The following is a 22,251-nucleotide window of genomic DNA, read 5'->3' as shown; positions in this document are numbered from 1 at the left end:
AAGGTTAAGAAACTCCATAAGAATTTCTGGGTGTAGGCAGGGGAAGAGGAGTATCAGTGAGGTTAGAAACCTTTTGTTTTGGTTCAGGCAAAAAGGCAGAGTCCACTAAACTAGGGGTTAGAGATAACTTAAGGAGAAGGAGAACAGGCTTCCTGATCGTATTTGTTTTTTTAAAAAAAAAAAAAACTATGCATAAAAACAACCTGAATAATATCCAAACATGTTCTATTAAATCTAATGAATCTAATTTATTCAGTCTAATGGAATAATGCAATTAACTCATTTGCTGCTGGGTTTTCCATCAGTAATTTGCCTGCAAGAAGCTGTTGCTTCCGGACTAAAATGGGTCCTGGAAATTCCACTGAGCCCATTGGTGTGGCTGGAAGTTGTCTGAGCAGTGTCAACTTGGAAGCATGTTGAAGGTCCCTTCCCATAAAACTCTTCTAAGCCCCTTGGAGCTTCTGAGAGGTGCTTGAGACATGCATCAGTGTGGTGGGCGGAACCCGGGGCCCAGGGTTACGCCACATGCATCCAAAGATGGCAACTGGCAGAGAGCAAACGGCGTCCTGAATATGCATGGAGAAAGGCAGGACGCATTTACAATTGGCTGTATTATAATCAGTTCAGCTGCCTAGAGAGTGGACAGATATACTTTACATGTATGCTTGAGTGAGTGACTGCTTGACCTTTAACAGGATTGGATGGACATATCTGGTTACAATTGCTTATGCATGAGACTGCTTATATATTGGGGGTGTTACTGGAATAAAGGGGAAGCTGCTTGATGAACCTTTGAAGTACGTGTCTTCTATCCCACTGGTCGGGCCGTAAGCACGAGAAGCGGCGGTTTTAGGTAAACGAAAAGACAAAGAAGCCATGGTTTCCCGTAAGAGAAGCTGCTTGTGGAGCCGCTTGAAGCAGCCCTGTCAGCAAGCAGCCATGGATCTCCACAAGTGGTGGCCCAACCGGGGAAGAAGCCGCGACGTTCTGTAAGTGGTGGCCCAGACCGCAATCAAATGAGGATTGGACTGGGAATTGGTGAGCGCTCAGGTATATAAAAGACAGTTTCGCTAGCATAATTAACGAGAAGGTTTCCCTATTTGAGGAAACGGTGGCTTTAAGGTTTTAACGGAAGGGTCCCCTAGAGAGGGAGTGTAATGGAAGATTCTCCTAGAGAGAGAATATATTGAAAGGCTGTCCCAAGAGACAGCAAAGGACATCCCATAACAAATATGTGTAAGTTGCTATTTGTGTTACCTTTCCTTGTTTGGTTTCTGTTTGTTGTTGTTGTAGCGATGTGTACATTAGTTCGTTTCTGTCTGACTTCCAAAAAACCAAAATCTCAAAAACAGTTAAGAGAAGGGGAAAAGATATTAGAAACTATAGAAAAAGAACAATCAAGTCAAGCTTCTGAAAGAGAAAGTAGATGTTCAGACCTCTGTGCCTCCGCCAGAGCAGTATTAACTCCAGAGATGGGAGTACAGCCAATACCAACTTCGGTTGTCGGCCCATTACATAAAGGAACATTGGGACTAGTTCTGGGGAGGAGTTCTTCTGCTTTAAAAGGATTAAATATTGTCCCTGGAGTCATAGACCCTGATTTTACAGGAGAAATAAAAATCCTTGCTTCTCACCAAGAGGTATAGCTATAATAGCTCAGGGTGATCGCATAGCACAATTGTTGGTCTTACCCAGTTGCTATGATCAATATCCATCAAAAAATATTATTAGGGGAAATAAAGGGTTAGGTTCCACTGGCCAAAATATGGTCATGTTAACATGGGGTTTAAAAGATAGGCCTATGACAAAGTTAGTGATAGAAGGCAAAAGTTTTGAGTGCTTATTAGATACTGGGGCTGACAAAAGTATTATCAAAATTACAGAATGGCCAAAAGCTTGGCCACTTCAACAGGCAGAACAGACTTTAAGGGGATTGGGTATGGCTTCCAATCCTAACAAAAGCGCAGCCATATTAAAATGGGAGGTGGCTAACTAGGAGTTATGTTCTGATACTGCCCGATGTAATGCAGTTGCGGGCAATCTTCAATGGAATCTAAACATGCTGACAGGCCAAGGACCGTATGAAGGGCAAGGTAATCAGATTAATTTCCACCCTGGTGTGTATCAACAAATTAACCCTCAACTTTTAATCTATCCTTATATGGATGATATTTTGCTAGCTCATAAGGGAAAACCTGTCTTAGAGCAATGTTATAATTCCTTACTAAAGTCACTTGAAAGACGGGGCTTACATATTGCCATTAATAAAGTATAAATGACAGACACCAAAAACTTCCTGGGATCTATCATAAATGCAACTATGGTTAAACCCACAAAAATTGCCGTTTAGGTGGATGAGCTTAGAACTTTAAATGATTTCCAAAAACTTTTGGGTGATATTAATTGGATTAGACCTTACCTTCATTTACCCACCTCAAGTTTGGGCCCCATGTTTGATATTCTTAAAGGTGATTCTGACCCTCTTTCTAAGCAAGTACTTACCCCTAAGGCTCGAACAGCTCTCAAGCTTGTTGAAACAGCTATGGAAAAGGCTCATCTTGATCATATTGACCTAACTAAGCCTTTATCATTCATTGTCTTGGCCACAAATAAGTTACCCACAGGAGTGTTTTGGCAAAAGGGTCCTATTCTATGGGTTCACATGAATTATGCCCCTAACAAGGTCTTAGCCTTGTTTACTGAATCTGTGGCAGAATTAATCCTTAAGGCATTAAAAGTATCCCTTTCCACCTTTGGGTCACATCCCTCGACAATAACTACTCCTTATACTACTGATCAGATACAATATCTTATTAATAATTCAAATTCATGGGCTGCAGTCTTCACTAGTATTTCTGCTGTGTTTGACAATCATTTGTCATCTGATCCTCTTCTCCAATTTTGGAGTCAACATCCTATAATTTTTCCTAAAGTCACCCGAAAAGAACCTATTACAGGAGCTACCCTTATATTTACTGATGGATCAAAAAATGGTACAGGTGCTATTACTATAGGTAACGTTACAGAAACATTGTTGTTTAATAATCTATCTGCACAACAAATGGAACTATTAGTAGCTATAGAAGTATTCAAAACCCACCATGAGCCTTTTAACCTATTCTCTGATAGCAAATACATTGTTAATGCTGTTCAAAATTTAGAATTAACTGGTATGATTTCCCTCAACCTCCACTATTACTAAATATTTGCAAAGTTTACAAAAACTTATTTGGAACAGAAAAAATCCTTTTTTTATTGGGCATGTTTGGGCTCAAACTGGCCTTCCAGGTCCTTTAAGTTTACACAATGATTTCACAGAGATAGCCGCCAGACACCCACACATCTTTAATACACTTGAAAATACAAAAACTTTTTATTTCAAATTTCACGTAAATGCTTCCACTCTATGAACATGTTATAAAATTCCTAAGGCAACAGCTCGAGACATAGTCAAGTCTTGTGCTAAATGTGTTACATTTATTCCTAACCCCTCGTTAGGAGTAAATCCAAAAGGGCTTCAGCCCAATCATATTTGGCAAATGGATGTAACTCATTATTCAGAATTTGGAAAACTACAATTCATTCATGTGTCTATTGATACCTTTTCAGGATTTATTATGGCTTCTGCTCTTACTGGAGAAAAAACCAGATGTAATAACACACTGTTTACACTCTTTCTCCATCCTAGGAGTTCCCAAACAAATTAAAACAGATAATGGTCCTGGATATACGTCTCAGGCCTTTAAACAATTTTGTTCCACCTTTGATATTCAACATGTCACAGGAATTCCCTGTAATCCTACTGGACAAAGCATTGTTGAGTGTGCCCATTTAACGCTTAAAAACATGCTTTATAAACAAAAAGGGGGAATAGGGGCATCATACAGATCCCCAAAAGACAAATTGTCCGTTGTCTTAGTCATTTTAAATTTTTTAAATCTTGATTCTGAGGGCCGATCGGCTGCTGACCGTCATTCAGAGCCTAATAAAAAGCATCTACCTCAAGTGCTCTGGAAGGACATTCTATCAGGACAATGGAAAGGCCCAGATCCGGTATTAATCTGGACCTGAGGGTCTGTTTGTGTTTTCCCACAGGACGCACAATTGCCGATTTGGGTGCTGGAGAGATTGGTCAAGGCCTCAACAGAGATCCAAAAACAGGAAGAAGATGAGGAGACTTCTCCCGCTGATGGTGCTGGCGAATTCTTGCCAAATTAACGGAGGAGACTCGCGTGAACTATGGGGGATAGTGAAGATGTGGCCCTACCTGTACCCCTTACCAACTCCTCTATTCTATATCCTCCTAACTTTACAACATTTGGCCACATTTCTGCAGTCCGCTGTTCTATGGGGAAAAGAATGGTTTAAATTTTTGTCCAGGGGAGGTCTCTTGTGTGTTGTATCTGTCCTGTGCATATACAAAATGCATATACATCCACACAGAAAAACAGCCATTATTCGCCAAGCTCTTGTTGCAATTGATGCTGGCCCATCCCCCCAATTCTGGTTCATTATGCTGGACTGGTAGCCAATGACAGGTAAGATTCATGGGGAGCTCATACCAACCTAAGACAGGAAATGAGGGCTAGAGCCTCATTGTCCAATGACAGGTAAGGATGTTGCTCTGCCATGGACAACCTAAGACAGGCACGGTCCCTTTTATAAACAGAAAGGGGGAGTTGTGGTGGGTGGAACCCGGGGTCCAGGGTTACGCCACGTGCATCCGAAGATGGCAACTGGCAGAGAGCAAACGGCGTCCTGAATATGCATGGAGAACGGCAGAACGCGTTTACAATTGGCTGTATTATAATCAGTTCAGCTGCCTAGAGCGTGGACAGATATACTTTACATGTATGCTCGAGCGAGTGACTGCTTGACCTTTAACAGGATTGGATGGACATATCTGGTTACAATTGCTTATGCATGAGACTGCTTATATATTGAGGGTGTTATTGGAATAAAGGGGAAACTGCTTGATGAACCTTTGAAGTATGTGTCTTCTGTCCCACTAGTCAGGCTGTAAGCGCGAGAAGCGGCAGTTTTAGGTAAGCGAAAAGACAAAGAAGCCATGGTTTCCCGTAAGAGAAGCTGCTCGTGGAACCACTTGAAGCAGCCCTGTCAGCAAGCAGCCACGGATCCCCGCACATCAGAGTCAAATGTCACCTGTAGATGACAAACACTGAAAGGCTGAGGTCAATTTATGACAGAAACCAATAATATCAGAATGTAGAAATATATGAAAATCTCGACTGGGGTTCAATACAGAACTATTGCATATGTGTTTGATCACACTTTCCCCTGAGGATAAAAACATTTTGGATTGCAAACACCTTATGATAGTTAATAATATTTTATCTATTCAAATTTAATTTGGGGAAGGCTAAGTGCTTTTTATGATTTGATAAATCTTTCAATACAGCTCTTACAATAAATGTTGAGCTAGGTAGATAAGAAGCATGGAACATGAAAAAATATGATATTGCTAACATCTCTCTACTTATAACGTAAAATAAAAATTTTTTGACATTTTCCCTGTTCTCTTAGGGTTTTCTCAAAGACAGTTTTAGGTGCAAATAATATTCTGGAAATATTTTAGCTTTTCCAAATGTAAAGTCTGATCTTGGGAGGGAAAACTCAAAAAGGTTGTCAGAGGTGATTTGATCACTTGATTTAGGGAAGTCGTGAATGACTGAGAAACAGGACTTGCCAACTTAATCTAACAAAATTGTTTTCTATTCACATAGAGGAAAATACTATAATTCTTCAGAAATGGTGTTTTCACAAGTGAATGAATCTTTTTTAATAATAAAAATAATCTTTAAATTGAATCAAAGCACAGAAAATTATTGTTACGGCATGAAATCTCCCATCTAGAGATAGATTCCAGAGATGATAAATAATAACCTTTCACATTATAGATGAAATCATTAACCCATTAAATTCAAATTTTCAATTTTGTGACTATTTCAACAAAATTGACACAGGTACATTAAAATTGATTAGAAATAATAATCTATAAATGTAAGAATATATCTTATATTTCAGAGTGAGAGTACATATTGTTATATAAATAGAACATTGGTACAATATAAATATGCTTTAAATATGTAAGCCATTGTATAAATAGGACATTGGGCAAATATGATATCATTTTATACATTACACAACACACAAATATTTTCATGACCTGATCAACAATTAATTTTGGTGGAAAGGAGCAAAATACTTCAAAGTATTATGTTGTCAAAACATTATATTTTTGATGATATGTTGTTGGTTTTGCTCCACATGACTTGTTTTGATGTTGTCATTGTTCTTATCATTTGAGAATTATATGGCTTCTCCTGTCAAATCACATTCCATCTTAGACAGTGGTAGGTCCTCAAGCATTATGCTTTCCTCATCTTGCTGGTTTCTCATTGCATCCTTTTAGGTATGTGAAGCAGCTGTCTCTTAAAATTCGACAAATCTATGAGTTCTTTCTTCTCTTTGTTCACAAATTTGCTAACAATTCATATAATTATGATTCACACATTAATTATTTGAGTAAACAAAGGCCAATACCTTTTTTTTTATTTTTTTTGCCTCTAATAGGAGTGGTGTATTTGGAAAGCAACCAGATATACCCACCAACCTTGAAGTTAGTAGTTATCCACTTCCTTTGGTTGAGGTACATTGGCTATATTCTTCATTTCTTTTTTTCACAGTACAACTTTACATAGTGGTTCCACTGTGTTGTAGTTCATTCCAACAATGGCATATTTATCATCTAATTATCTGACAGTGAAAATTCATTATTCGTATCAAATCTGTCATCATACAACCTTCTTGCTTGTTTTTCATTAATGTTGTAGGTTTTAGAGGACACTTGTTTGTTCTGTTTTCCCTCTGTGTTGCCTGTAATTGGGACCCAGTCCTTTGAAGGTGTACCAACAAGTCATAATCCGTTAATAGTCAAAAAACAGACTACCTTACTCCCAGGCAAAAGATCACTGTGGATCCCCCTCAAACACTTTTTCTGTAATATATGTAAAAATTATAGTGATATCCCGATACTCTGCAGAGTGCTCATAATTTATAATCAAACTTATGGGTTTATTTCCTAAAAATTGTTTCAGTGAATTGTGTCCATAATATCTGATAATCATTTCATCTGCTGTCAAACAATCTTTAAAGATAACATTTTTCATAAATTTTTTTCTTTTTTTTTTTTTTTTTTTTTTTTTTGCGATGCTGGAGATTGAACCCAGGACCTTGTGTTTGCAAGGCAAGCACTCTACCGACTGAGCTCTCTCCCCAGTCTCATAAATGATTTTTGAATCATATTTATTAAAGGACACATTTGAAAACTTTTAACTTCAATATTCTCTTGCCATTCAAACTATTTTGACACTTTTTAGCTTTTGGAAATAATTTCTTAAGAATTTTTTTTTTTTTTTTTTTTTTTTTTTTTTGGTACAGGGGTTTGAACCCAGGGTACACTCTACTACTGAGCTATATATCTGCCTGTTTTATTTTTTATTTTGAGACAGGGTCTCACTAAGTAGCAAAGGCTGATCTTGAACTTACAATCCTTCTTCCTCAACCTCCTGAGTACTGGGATTACAGGCATGAACCACCACATCCAGGTTAACAATGCATTTTTGACAATAGATATATCCAAGTCTTCATCTAACAGTTTCTTATGGAGGGTAACTTATGATAACCTGGCAACATAAGAATTCCCCAAAATGTTTTAACTCATCTACAATATGTATTTCAAATTTATTCTTACTTTCTACAGAATAACTTATACCATATATTTCAGGTACTAATATTTCTTCAAAATCTCCATCTAGCTGAGTGAAGTCCTCATTTTCTCAATCAGAATAAGGATATTTTCATATATATATACATTTATACATATACATATATCGGTTACCAAGGATTAAACCCAGGGGCACTTAACCACTGAGCCATATCCCCAGCCTGCTTTATTTATTTACTTTTTAAAATTTTGAGACAGGGTCTCAAAAGTTGCTCAGGCCCTCACTAAATTGTTGAGGCTGGCTTTGAACTTGCAACCCTCCTGCCTCAGCCTCCCGAGCCTCTGGAATTCCAGGCATGCACCACCACATCTGGCTCCCCTAATAAATTATCTGTAGTATGAAAAAATAGGTTACAACTTGTCAACAGAAAACCACAAGTAGCAACACGTTAATGTTTGTCAGGCAGCAGTGCAGCACACTACACATTTCTATGCAGCATATGTTGTCTGAGTGTCCCATTTATGAGACGGCTATTTTTAAATATTGATAATTTGAAATACAGTGCATTACTTGAAATAAATCACAACCTAATTCTAAACAATACTTTCATGTCTTCTGTTACATATCAATTATGCACATATTTTTTCAGTTGAACATTTAGTAAGATTGTGCCATTTTCACAATTAATTTAAAATCTTTTCAAGTGCTTGAATCATTCACCCATTACTTTTCTCAAAAGAATGACATTCTCAAAAAATAATTATTTCAAAGTATGTTTGTTGTTCAAGTTTTTAATAGGTGCTCCACATCTGGGTCAATGGAACACTGTGGGTTAATAAACAAATCAAGGAAGCAAGCCCATCAGCAATGGAGTTCATGGTTTCTTTATAGACTCAGTTGACTCACACCATGGCAAATAAAATTTACTTTCCTCAAGTTTTTTTGTTTGTTATGTTCTTTCTTCTTTTTACTTAAGTAAATCAAAGTGTTAGGACCACACATAATTTTTCCTTGAGAAACAAAACACACAGAGTTTGTTTTCTTTGTTGCTATCGTTCTTAAATTGTTTTAATCACCAGTATTGTTACTTTTAATCAAAGTAATTAATTTCTGTTTTACAGAGAAAAGTGGAAGATAGGTCATTGACCTCTGTCAAATACAGGTGTTTTAGCAGGCCACCAAAGATTTTGAACACAGAAAACAACTTTCTATAGCTCTCTAATCCTTTTATACCTTCTTAAAGTGGCAAAAAATGACCCCAAAGATATAGCCACTCTGTAGCACATGAAAATAAATGTAAAAGTAAAACAATTTAGATTAGTTTTAATAATCAATGTTTATATCTGATTTTTCGTTTGGCTCTCTTTAATATTAGTTCTAAGTTTAGCATCTTCACAATTATGTTTAAGCAGACATACGACAAAACAGTTTCTGCTGATATTAAAAGTTTGTTGGCCAAAGAATTTAGTGTTCTTCTGATGTATGAGTCACTCTGAAAGCTAAGAAAAGATGCTCCTGGACTTAAGCATCCCAAGAGGTTCACATCTCATGCAATGTTAGTTACTCAAACCCCTCAGGAGAGTCCACTAGAGCATCTTGGTGGATGACCTCCAAACTATTAAAATATTATTTTTCAAAATGGCAAATTCATGACTGTCATAGAAATTCAAAATGAGCATATATAAAAGATTTTATATAACTCCTTAAATGATGAGGAAACTGGGAAGATGTTAAAATCAGTTTAATCTGGATTTGACTTGCAGTGATTTACAGTCTTGTGGAACAATTTATTTGCATAGGTATAGACAGAAATCATTTGCATTGCTATGAAAGAAAACATTTTCACTACTATCAATTTTCTAAAACTTAACCTTTGATTCTACAGAGTTGTAAAACTTCCTCATCAATCAAAGGCAATCAAAAACACACAGCCAACCTATAAAGTCAGATTGTTCCTGGAAGTTTCATTCGACAAGGCCAGTATTTCATGGAAGGTACTCCTAGTAATACTTTTTATTCATTTTCAAGTCTTCAACAGTGCTTTTATTTTCCCTGAGAAACTAAGAGGTTTGGATGGAGTTGAAGTGTGTGTGTGTGTGTGTGTGTGTGTGTGTGTGTGTGTGTGTGTGTGTGAGAGAGAGAGAGAGAGAGAGAGAGAGAGAGAGAGAGAGAGAGAGAGAAATAGAGAGAGAGAGAACACAATGAGACTAGATTATGAAAGCCTTCTATGCCAGGCTAACAAATCTGGACTTTACAATAAGATAATTCCAAAGCAGGGAACTGACATGATCACTATATGTTTAAAAAATTACTCTGCTGTCAGGAGATAATAGCTTAGAGAATAAAAAGATGGTGGAGGGGAGTTCATTTAGCAGATCTGTGTAATGGTCCTGGGAAAGAATAATAAGGTCATTAAAAAGTCATAAGATGAGATGAGGTATTTCAGGGGCAAAATCAAGATATTGGTTAAAAAAAAAGCAAAAATTAAGGTAAAACCAAACCAACTAATTTTTAGCAAGGGATTAGATTCAGTAATCCAGATATAGACCATAAAAGATCATCTAAAATTTCTAGCTTTGAACCATTGTTGGAGTCCAGGAATACAGAAGGGGCAGTAGGTTCCACAAGAATGAGTTCAGTTTTAGAGATGCTGCATGAGAGAAGGTCTAGCAACTTTCAATAATAACATGTAACTGATCAAAAGAAAGTTGGAAAATAAGGAGAATGATAGAATTGGGCATGAAGTATCAATGCCAAAGAATTAAGCATTGTCTTGAGAGCAAAAACAGAATAGAATGTAAAGTGAGTCCTGGCAAAATGGAAAATGTGGTCAGCAAGGAAGCTGGAAACCTGTGGTCATGGAACTAGGAGAATAGTATAAGAGTTCCTTCATCTGACCACCTTTGACATTTCTACCACTTTTGATCTTTATTATTGCAAAAGTTATTAGGTCTAGTCCAATGAGACAGATCACTTGTAAAATAAGTCAAATAAGGCTAATTTATTACTCATAGAGGCAATAAAGTACACTGAAGTCTAGAATTTATGATAAACCTGTCCATCAAGGCTGAGGAAAGCTACCCAGGATAAATGGAGCCTTATCTGTGTGTACTCCATGTCACAGCACAATGGAGGGACCCTGTAATCACTCTAACTTGGTTTTAGAGCTTGGATGAACTAGGATCACTGAGCTCACATTTTGTGGAGCATCCTGTTCTGGAGGAAAGAACATGCAGCCTGGATACTTTCAAACAATTCCTTCTCATCTCAGGACATTGCATTCTTGGTACATTCTACAATTATCCTGAGAGATACAAGCCCAAAGGAGGATATCTAGGTTGGGTAAGGCCATTCAGGGACTTACACTTCTAAAATGATCCCCTCCTAATTTGGGGAAAGACTATTTGGTGATCTCTTTCCCTTAACCAACGGTGTTTCCACTGCATATCTCCAATAGGACCTGGAACACAGTTGCCATTTGATACATTTTCAGTTAATTAATCAAAAGGACAGTACAAAGAATTGCTAATTCACAGAGGAGGAACTGAGAAAATGGTCTGTTAGAAATATATTGTCAGAAATAGCCCAGATAGAAAACTGTTGGAGGTGCCACAGGAAGCTCCCCAAAAAGATGACACAGTAACTTGCTACATTTCAGTGCCAAGGTAACAGACCATAGCCTCTCAGAGCATGCTGAAGTGATGCTGCCTGCAGGTAGTCACAAGCCTATGAGCTGCTTCCTACACTTGGGTAGTGTAGGTCCTTGTAAGGAGGCTACCTAAGAAACTAGACCTCCTTCTCTGGGTCTCCTTACCTAGACAGTTTATTGATTGTCCAAAGAGAATTCATTGTCATCAATGAAGATGGAAAAATATCCAACTCACTACAAAACTTAAATTTGTAGTTTTGATTTTACGCCTCTGACTGGGATGACAATGAGATTCTCTTAGGTATTGTGCATATTTATTTACCCACTGCTCTAGTTTGAATAAGTGGCCCTGAAGGACCAGGTATTAAAGAATTGTTTTTCAGCCTGTGGTGCTATTGGGAGGTGGTGGAAACTTTAGGAGGTGGGGCCTAGTGGAAGGAAGTTAGGTCATTGGTGTGCCCTTGAAAGAGCGATTGGGACCCTGGCCTTTCCTTTCTCCTTTTTGCTTCCTGTTTACCACAATATGAGCAGATTTTTCTACCACATGTTTCTGCCATGAAGTACTACCAAATCACATGCCCCAAAGCAGTGGGTCAACCAACTATGGACTGAAATATTCATCACCATGAGTTGAAATAAAGTTTTCCTATTTTTTCAGTTGATTATATGAGGTATTTTGTTACAGTGACAGAAAACTAACATACCCACCATCTCCCTTGAATTCTCTTCTCTTGTTGGTTGATGACCTTTTTACTTTCTAGCCATTGTCTGGCACTTTAGAAAGTATCTAGAAATTAATAAACTTTATGTTTCAGCATTTTACTTTTTTTCATAATTACAACTAGCATTTAGAATTAGAGGTTTTATATTCACCAGTTTTTTACAACATTTCACTTTTTCAAAGGCTGATTTTGGTACTTTATCCTTCTACACTAAAGCCATAGGAACCAGGGGTGGGCCTGAAGCATTCAAGAGGAGAGAACAGAAACTCTGAATCTATTCCTCTAGGAAAGATACCATGATGATCTAACTTTCCAAGCGTTCTTCGTTTAACATTCATGGACCTGATATTGTGGAAAACGTAACAAAGAAACAAACTTTGAGGCAGCATTTTCTAATATGTCAAACCTCATTCCAAATGTTCACAAGACCAAATATTTTAAGGTACTGGCAGCTGGTGCATTTATGTAAAGTACCAGTTCCTATCTCTTTTGGCAACAGGGATCCCTTTACATTATCAAGCAGTTTTAGTGGAGCCTCACAAGAGTAACTGAAGTTTTAATGACAAGTCTGATGACTGAGAAATATTCTGATCACAAGCTATTCAGCAGTCCTTTTAGAAGAATTTATAATTAATCACAATGCTGTAGATTGTCACAATTGTGTCTGCAAAGACTCAAATCTCCAGGTTTAGTGGATAGTGGATGTGACTGTATCCTGCTGTAGCCAAGAGGACATCAGTAAACTTGACTTCATTGGTAAGCACCTGCATACCAAGGCGTGCCTTCTTGGGACCCAGCTGCCATCACAGGAGAAAGATGGTTTAGTTTCCTAAGGAGGGAAGATCATACCCAGAGAGAGAGAGAGAGGCCCAGCTGTCAGCTGAGCTATCAACCCAGTCACCAGCTGATCTACCACCCAGAAATGATCCTAGGTAAAACTAGCAGCACCACACAGCCAGTGCACAGAGTCATGATGCCAGGGATTGAACCGAAGGGCATTTAATCACTGAGCCACATCCCTAGCCCATTTTTGTATTTTGTTTAGAGACAGGGTCTTACTGAGTTGCTTAGGACCTTGCTAAGTTGTTGAGGCTGGCTTTGAACTCATGAGCCTCCTGCCTCAGCCTCCAGAGCTGCTGGGATTACAGGCACATGCCACTGCACCTGGCTAATAAATTGTTATTTTAATCCATTAATTTTGGGGGTTGTTTGTTATGCAAGCAAAGATAACTGCAATTCAGTGGCATTCACATGATTTGAAGTATAGCATAAAATAAGTGAGTAAAACGGACCATTCATTCATTCATTCATTCATTAATATTTTCCCAAGGCCTAGTAAATGCACATTGTCTAGTCTTCCCTCATAGCTGACTCTGCATAAGAATCCATGGACCCTTTGTGATATCTCTGTGACTCCCAAAAGTTTGAAACCCACAAGTAGGGAAGGAAGTTTCAAATTAGGATAATATTCTACATAGAATAATTTTAAGTTAGAAAAAAAAATGTATAACCATGTTTCATCTCCTCCCCAGGTCTATAATGCAAGCTGATCCCTGAGCACTGATCTGAAAATGATGACTGAGCTGTGTTTTATACCTGCCTAAGCTAGTCCTTTTTGCTTTGCTCTACTCCAAGACTATTTCTGTAAAGTGAGTTCTGGCCAAGCAGTCTGTCTTTAACAGGAACTAACGCATTAATGGACGTTTTCCAAAGTTTTTTAATATTCATTATCTCATTAAACATTGCAACAATCTAGGCAGGTTTTTTGGTCATAGGTGCCTTGGAGCAAACATGCTTGTGGAGGGTCCGTGCTAACCTGTCACCACTGCTGTGAAGATGATTTTGAAGGCAGACTTAGCAAGTACTCTTGGACATTTTCATAAACTTCTACTAAAGATGATGCTCTTGTAATCTTCAATTTCATAAAGATGAAGAATGACTTCTAAATAACACAATTCAAAAGGTGGTACTCCTTTTTGAAATTAATATTTTTTTCAGTTAGAATGTAAGGTCAACTTCTCTTTTGTTCTCTGGAAGTTTTAATTAAGACCAAAAAACTTTAATATCTCACATCCTTCACAATAACCATTAAAGGTTTGGATTTTTCTCTTTTTGAGTCCCTCACCCCTGCAGGCATATTTTAGCAAAAAGAATGTGATTCTAAGATTTCCAGATGTTACCTCTCAGATGTGTCTTAGCATGCATCTATAAACCATCTGGTAACAGCAACAGCTGGATTGAGTCCAAACATAAATGTTTGTGCAGGTAAGGGGGTATTAATAGAATTTGAAATGATCAGTGGTTTGTCAAACAGTTTGTGTTACTGTTTGATCAGCTGTTGAAATGAGCTCTCAGTAACCAAGATAGGCTTTCAAAATTCTATAGTTAGTTTTCCTGTATGCTTAAGAGTGCTATCGTTTAGATGAAGTTTGTCCTCCAGAGGATTATGTACTGTAGTCGGAATACTGCAGTGTAGTAATGTCGAGGTAGGGCCCAGTGTGAGCTAACTTAGCCATGGTGGGCATTGCCCTGGAAGGGATTAATGCTGGTCTCAAGGAGAGAGCTAGTTCTCAAGATAGTGGGTTGTTACAAAAGAACAAGCAAGCCTGCCTCTTGAATCACCCTGGCTTCTGGTCTCACTGTGTGATCTCTCCCTCTCTTCATGTTCTCCCAACGTGATGCCATTTGCCATGTTACATTGAAGCCAGAAGAACCCTACTCAGAAACTGAACCAATAAGACTGCATGATCTTGGATTCTCAAACTCCAAAACTGTGAACGAAATAAGGCTTTTTATCTTTATAAAGTACTCAACCTCAGATATTTTGTAATAGCAACATAAAATGGACTAAGATAAGAGGTCCTTATTTGGATATTCCAAAATGTGTGTCGGGGTCATAAATTATTTGTATTTAATCTTAAGAGCATACTCTACTTTATTTAAGAGGTCTGAAGCATTTGTGATGTGCTTTCACAAATATTAAAATACCTTTGCATCCCTATTCCCTTTTCAACTAATGAAAGAAAGGTCTGTCCCAGAAATGTGCTGGGGAACAGGGGTGGAAATATTTAGTGAGTCTCTGGGGTGTGGATAAATTCCTTGAAGAATCATCCAGTTTCTTCTGATTCAGGAAAAGGCATTAAGCATAAGCAAGTGGCAGCATTCCCACCTCCTCCTTTAGTTCCTGGAATGAAAGATGATATCCTCCAGCCATCTGAGTCTGGGACCTCCAGTGGGAGAAGATCATGTCATTAATTCTGTCCCTCCTTTTTTGGAAGTTTTGATAATTATGCCAGGAGCTGGAATGAACTTTCCCTAGCTATAAATCAAGTTTTGATTTTGCAAATTCACAACAATGAAGACAATTCATAAAAATACTGGAATTAATAACATCTTTTAGGAAGACTATTCGATCTTCATTTTTGGAGTACTTCCAAGCACTCCAGAAACAATTGATTTCTCAATTTAAAAATGAAAAGACTACCAAACATTTATTAAACATTTATTATGTGCTAGATGTTTTGTTTATGATTTATATAGACTATCTAATTTAATTATCGCATTGAACATATGGGATTCTCTTATTATTCCTAATAGTATAGACAAGGAGACTGATTCACAGGGCAAGGAGAGATTTGTCCAGAGCCACAGATATTGTAAATGACAATTGAAGTAGAATTTGAGGTGAAAAGCTTGATCCTCCATCCCACAAGCTACAATAGCCAATGATTCAATGATAAGGAAATTATTGCCATTCATTCAACAGAAACTTAGTACCGGGAAGTCATAGCTCAGTAGTACTTAGCCCTCCCTCCTCTTAAGGAGTTTACAGCCAGTAAACAAGCTGCAAATAAATCAGCAATGGTGGATGTTTATATACAATGTGTGCTATGAGAGCACCAAGGTAGGAGGAGTTAAATCAGAATAAAGAAGACTTCCAAGAGAAAACTTCCCTTAGGAAGGAGTTTGAGGTAGTTATAAAGAGAAGAGGGGAAGGACTTAGTGGAATGTTGAGAAGCATGAGACAGCTAGCCATCGTGAGCCTACCTAGACCCTCCAAACTTACTTCCTATGAATCAGAGTTTACCCATCCTAAAATCTTGGGGGAAATGACAGGGTTTTAAGCAGGAGGGCAGAGAGGGCAGGTGGAGATAGGATCAGACTGTATGTTAGAGGAAAGTACTGAGAAAGCATCATGAAGGGAGAATGAGAGAGATCAGACCAGAGGCAGAAGATTCCAGAAGGTTTCTGTGAGAACCCAGGTCACACAGGATGAAGGGCAGGATTAAAACAGAGGGAGTGGGAAGACAAGATAATGAAGTGGGGAATGAGCAGGTTCTGGGACTAGCTGTATGTGGAGTGAAGGGGTGAAGGATGGGGATGTGCAAGACCAGAGACCTTTTTATGACCAACCTCACAGAAGAATGAGGAGGAGCTTGATGATGAGGAAAAAGAGCTCAGTTTGCAGTCATGGGATTTTTTCAGTTTGGGTTTTTTCAGTCTTGTTGTGCTGATGCCACAGAATACCTAAGACTGAGTAATACACAAATAATAGAAATGTGTTGGTTCACAGTTCAGACACGGGAAGTCCAAGATCAAGGCCAGCAGATATCAAGGGCCTTCCTGCATCTTCCTACTGCAGAAGGACAAAGAGCAAGAGGAAGAAGAGGAAGTTGAACTGTCTTTTCCAAGGAGCCCACTTCTGCAATAACACACTCACTTCTTTGATGACTTGAATCCATTTGTGAGGACAGAGCACCCATGGACTAAAGGCCTCTTTAAGGTCCCACCTTAGAATGTTGTTACAATGGCAATAAAATTCCAACAGGAGTGTGGGAGGGGAAAAATATTCCAACCATAGCGGATGGGATGTGAATAAGTGGATGATTCATTTAGTGCTTCAGCAGCACCTACTACACGGTACATAACTGCATGTTGAGCAGAAGCTGAACTGTCAGTAGACAACACTCAGAGGGAAGGCTGGGGCTAGGGACCTGGATCTGGAACTCATCACATAAAAACTATGCCAAAGGGAGCTGTACAGCATAAAGGCAGAGGAGACAGAAAGGGATGGGAAAGATCAGGAGTAAATGGTGTTTCAGAAGCAAGGCCAGAGGAGATTATTAAGAAAAAGAAAAAAATATATATCAAATTACTTGCAGAGACCAGCTAGGAAAATTGCCCATGGATTGACCAAATAGAGTGACCCTAATGAGGACAGCTTTGGAGGAGGGGACAGCAGCAAAAAAAGAGTAAGAGGAGACAAAATGGACCCAGGTCACTTCCTTAAAGAGCTTGAATGTGGCACCACAGAGAATGAGGGCAAGCTTTAGATACAGATATGGGATCAAGGGAGGCTGGTTGTTTTGATGTTTTAAGATAGAAGAGTCTTGAACCTCACCATATAAAAAGTTCATGCCTGCAATCCCAGCAACTCAAGAGGCTGAGGCAGGAAGATCCCAAGTTTGAGGCCAGGCTCAGCAACTTAATGAGACTGTCTCAAAATAAAATAATAATATAAAAAAAGAGTCTTAAGTTTCTTTATCGGCTGAGGGATAAAAGAGGAGAGAGGAGGGGAGACTGATACAGAAAGGAGACAGAGGGAATGGGCTCCAGAGTTCAGAGGAGAGACATGCTGTGGATGGCAGGGAGGACTATGGGAGAGGAAGATGGATGTTGGGGAGCGAGTGATGGGCTGGAGGAGGACGAGAGTCAGCTGGACACCCATCCCACATCTCGTTCCGTTCTCATTTCTGCAACAGTGGTTCAGCATTGGCCCATTACCACTCTTTCTTGTGGAACATTTCTTCACTTACTTCTGTTATACAGGGAAGGACTGGTCCTCATCCTCCCTCTCAGAATGAGTCTGTTCCATCTTCTTCCCAGGAACTTCTTTTTCTTCCCAGCCTTTGTGTGTCCCCTGAGGATTTGTCCTTGGTACTATTCTCCTTGAGCTCAAGATGCTGTCTTTGGACAGTGGCATTCATGCTGTCAGAGTCACCTGCTGCCTGCTGGTTGGGGTGTCCACCTGAACCTCCCTTCCTTGGGTTGCTGCTCCTCTCCAGCCCACTTCCTGCACCCCTCCAACATGGCTGCATTCCAAGACTTCACATCAGATCCCTCCCTGGCTCAGAAATCCTTGATGACCAAATTCAACCTGGAGATACAGCCAGCCTCACGAATCAGGGCAGGATTCTTTTCTTTCATCCACCTGGCCTCTTATCATCTTTATCTTTAGTATATTTAGTATGATAATAAATCAAAGTTATGAGAAGCAGTCAATTTAACAGGAAGAGATGAGTTGCCTTGCAGGGCTGCTCTTTGGAGGAAGCACAGATCGGGGTTTGGCAGCAGAGGTATAGAAAGTGGCAGGGAGGTGAAGGCAAAGTGCTAGAGGGCAAGAAGTAGAACAGGAAGGAGGAAGACCAAGGGGGAGGGAGACCTCAAAGGCACCCTGTGAGGAAAAGTTAGCTGTAACCCAAAGGGGGAACAGTGAAAAAATGCTTGTTCTTACTTCTGGATCCCAAGTGTATTCCATGGTGCGCTGGGTCCTTCCTGGGAATGGACCACTTCGGATGCCTTTTCCGTCACTGTGGGTTGTGTCAGCAGGGATTTCCCATTCTCTAGTCAGACTCACTGTTCCTTGTACACGTCCCAGGCTTTCCTGTTTCTATGTCTTTGCTCATGCTGCTCCTTTGCTGGAATTCTTTTTATACTCCTCCACATCGACCAGTCTAAGCTAGTCTTCAAGAGCCAGGTCAAATGTCAGAAGATGGGTCACCATGTGAGTCCCAGGATCACAGCATGAAAGGGAACAAAAACTGTGAATGTGGCAGGTAGGCTGGGAATGGGATTGGGAGGGGAAATGGTTTGTTCTAGATTTTGAAAGACTTAAGAGCCACAATAATCAAATACAATTTTTATTGGATTCCTATCCCCCCTAAATTTATGAGATATGTTTTGAAACTAATTGGGAAAATATTGAAATGAACTTCATTATAGATGATATTAGGGAATTGTTAATTTGGTTAGTGTATACTACTATTATAGTTGTATAAATGTATGACATCCTTTGTAGATGCCTAACTAATTTTGGATGCAGAATGTGCTGATCAGTTTTCTGTCACTATAACAATACTTGATAAAATCAATTTATAAAGAGAAAAAGTTTATTTTGGCTCACAATTTTGGAGGTTTCAGTCCATGATTGATTAACCATACTGCTTTTGGATCTTTGTTGAAGTAACATGGTAGAAATTGCATGATGGGAAAAACTGCCTACCTGGTATCCAGGAAGCATAAAAAAAAAAAAAAAAAATGGGGCCCCACAATCCCCTGTAAAGGTACACCTTCCAATGACCTGAAGATTTATAATTAGGTCCCAACTCATGAAGTTTGTAGCATTACCAATAGTGCTAAGCTGGGAACTGAGTCTTTAACAAATTAAAGCTTTTGGAGGACATTCCTGATCCATACTACAGCAAAGAATCATTGTGTTTGTAGTAGTTCAGCAAATGAGTGTGTGTGCATATGCATTTGCACAACTACATGGATATGTACATATCATATATGTTCATATACAATATGGCAAAGTGCTAACATTTGACATTAGCTGGTAGGTTGTACATTTTGCTCTTCTTTTTACTATTCTGTATACTTAAACTTTTAGTAATAAAAATTTAATAAAAAATTTGTTATTACAAAAAATATTTTAACATACAAGACTAGAGTTAAAGAAAATGTGACACTAGACTTCTTGGCCAGGTAGAGAAAAGATGCCAGGAATAAGATGGTCTGAATCCCACCATTATGCCAATAGAGACCCTTCACAGACTAGCCTGAGACTATGCTATTTCTTTTACCTTTATGGGGTGCAGAGAAAACGAAAAGAAATATCTTCATTCTTTTGTTTCAGAAATTCATTTAAATTTCGATGAAAGTTTATTCTGTTCCAAACACATTTACACATGCTAATTTATTTAATTCTGACAATTATTTTGTGAGATCATTTTTCTTCCTGTTATTTCCATTTTATGTGTGAGGAAAATGAAACCTCCAAATTCAGTGATTTTCTCTAGATCACAGAATGAACACATGGCCAAGTGAGAATTCTATTCCAGTTATACAGACTACATCTCAGGTCATTCTCAGACCCTTGCGTGTCCTTTCCAGGTAATGAAGGCCAAATCCTGCAGGTCGGAGCCATAAGCCCAGGGCGGGAGCTGGTCTTTGGGTTGGTTTGGGAAGGGAAGCAAGGAGGCCCTCTCCTAGACCTTCCTGAGTATCCTGGACCGTTGGACCTCTCTGGAGGAACACAGTGTTTCCTACTTTCATCACAGCAGGTTTGCTATCTGGTATGCATAAAAATATTTGATGAAGTCCTGTCTAGCCTTTGGGTCAGCATGCACTACCCAGGGACTTCTCTGATTGCATCAAGGGGGTGCAATTGGTGACTTCCAGGAGCAGCAGGGAAATCCATCTGCCGTTGCGAGTCGGGTTCTCATGAAAGAGGGATTTCTGAATCAGAGCAGACAGCAGACGCTTGACCACATCAAGGAGGAAACAGACTTTCATGGCGACGTTGAGTTGTAATGTCGGGGAATGATGACTGATTAGCCAACCACAGGGTGGGTCGTGCTGAGCTCCTCAGTCGAGGCAAATAGGAACAGTGAGGCTACACCGTGAACGAAGCAGGCCGGGAGCATGAAGTGTAAGGATCTATGAACATCTGGGGATACTTAATAAGGAGGAAATGCAGACCTCCCACACAGTAGCACTTTTATGAGCTCTGATTATACACTAGGGTACAGGGGGAAATAACAGACACAAGCACACGGGTAAGTAATAACGCTCCTTGATCCGTAAAACATGCTCCTTTCTTGGATCTTCCTCCTTCATTCAACACATCTCAAAGGCAAATGACGCAGCAGCGCGGATCAGCATGACAGGAGGGAGCTAAGCAGGTGTCTACATATTGATGGCTCCTGGGAGGCCCAGGACAAATGGCAACACCTTGAGCTGCAAAAGGAGTGATGGCCCCAAGGCTCTCCCTGGAAATCTGCAGAAAATGTAACTCTGGGTCTTAAAGTCCCAGAAACAGCGCTGGAGTCGGGGGTGTGTGGGGCGGGATTGGAGGATGGGAGCCGAGGAAGAGCGGTATGGGGCTTCAGCTTACCCTGCATTCATTCATTAGGGAGTTTAAAATGTGTGCCCTGGAGTCAGACACATCAGGGTTCAAGTCCTAGCCCCAGCACTCGGGAGCTCCATGAACAAGTGACTTAGCCTCTTTAGGCCTCAGTTTCTTCACGTGATAAATGGAAGTTCCTGTGTTATAGAAATGTTTTGAGGAATAAAATGCGCAGCCCAGTAATATAACAACATTGCTGGAGCTGGCGCACAATGGGTCATCAGTGGATGTGTGCTATTTTCGTTGCTGGGCCTTCCAATACAGGCACAATGAGGTCCCCGAGGGTTCAGAGATGGTAGATTGAGGGGCATAATTTTACCTTCCACTTGTGAATGAGGCTCCTGCCCATCTTCTATTCCAGACCTACGTGTTTCTTTCCTTCGATTTCCCCATTTTCCTATAGGCAGAACACCTAATGCTTGAAACAAGAGAGAAAAGGAGCCCTGTGAGCAGAGAGGAGATAAGAAAACACGTATTCTAGAAACCTTACTGCTCCTGGCTCATGGTAGGCACTTGAGAGTGCAATGAATCATTACTTCCAGGGGCCAAATACTCAAGAGAGTGGAAATTTTATTATAATTTTCTTAGTGTTTTGATTAAAATGGAATCATTCATTTGGAATTCAAGGGCTGCAAACTGGTGGTCAATGGATCAGGTCTGCCCCAGGAATATGTTTTATTTGGCCTGCACAGTTCTTTAAAAATTGGAAAATTTCAAATTAAAACCTGCCTTTCTGGCTTCTGTTAAAGAAAAAAGAAAAAAGAAAGAAAGCCTGTTCCGGACCTGCACTGCCTCGTGGTAACAGTCAGAGGGAGCTTGGCAGAGGCAGCCCTGGTTGCTTGGGACTTTCCCTCCCTGTACCCTCAGGTGCCAACCCCCCAGTTACAGCCTCTTCTTATGCTTATTCCACATGAGCTGTGATTTCATTTGATTGTGTCCATCACC

General features: G+C 39.5%; 1 protein-coding gene across 1 annotated transcript in view; it reads left to right on the top strand.

The window, feature by feature from the left end:
- Positions 1–876: 876 nt before the first annotated feature.
- LOC306664979 (testis-expressed protein 38-like) overlaps positions 877–22,251 on the top strand; it is a gene marked incomplete at both ends in the record, with an annotated part of 41,713 nt that continues 20,338 nt past the window's right edge. The window contains one exon of the mRNA XM_079146131.1: positions 877–989. Coding sequence (XP_079002257.1) covers positions 877–989 — 113 coding nt within the window. The remainder of the gene's footprint in view (positions 990–22,251) is intronic.

This window comes from Sciurus vulgaris, assembly GCF_902686455.1.
Source record: "Sciurus vulgaris genome assembly, chromosome: 1".
Taxonomy (NCBI): Eukaryota; Metazoa; Chordata; class Mammalia; order Rodentia; family Sciuridae; genus Sciurus; species Sciurus vulgaris.
Note: the sequence above shows the minus strand (reverse complement) of the source record. Positions and strands in the feature narration are given on the sequence as shown.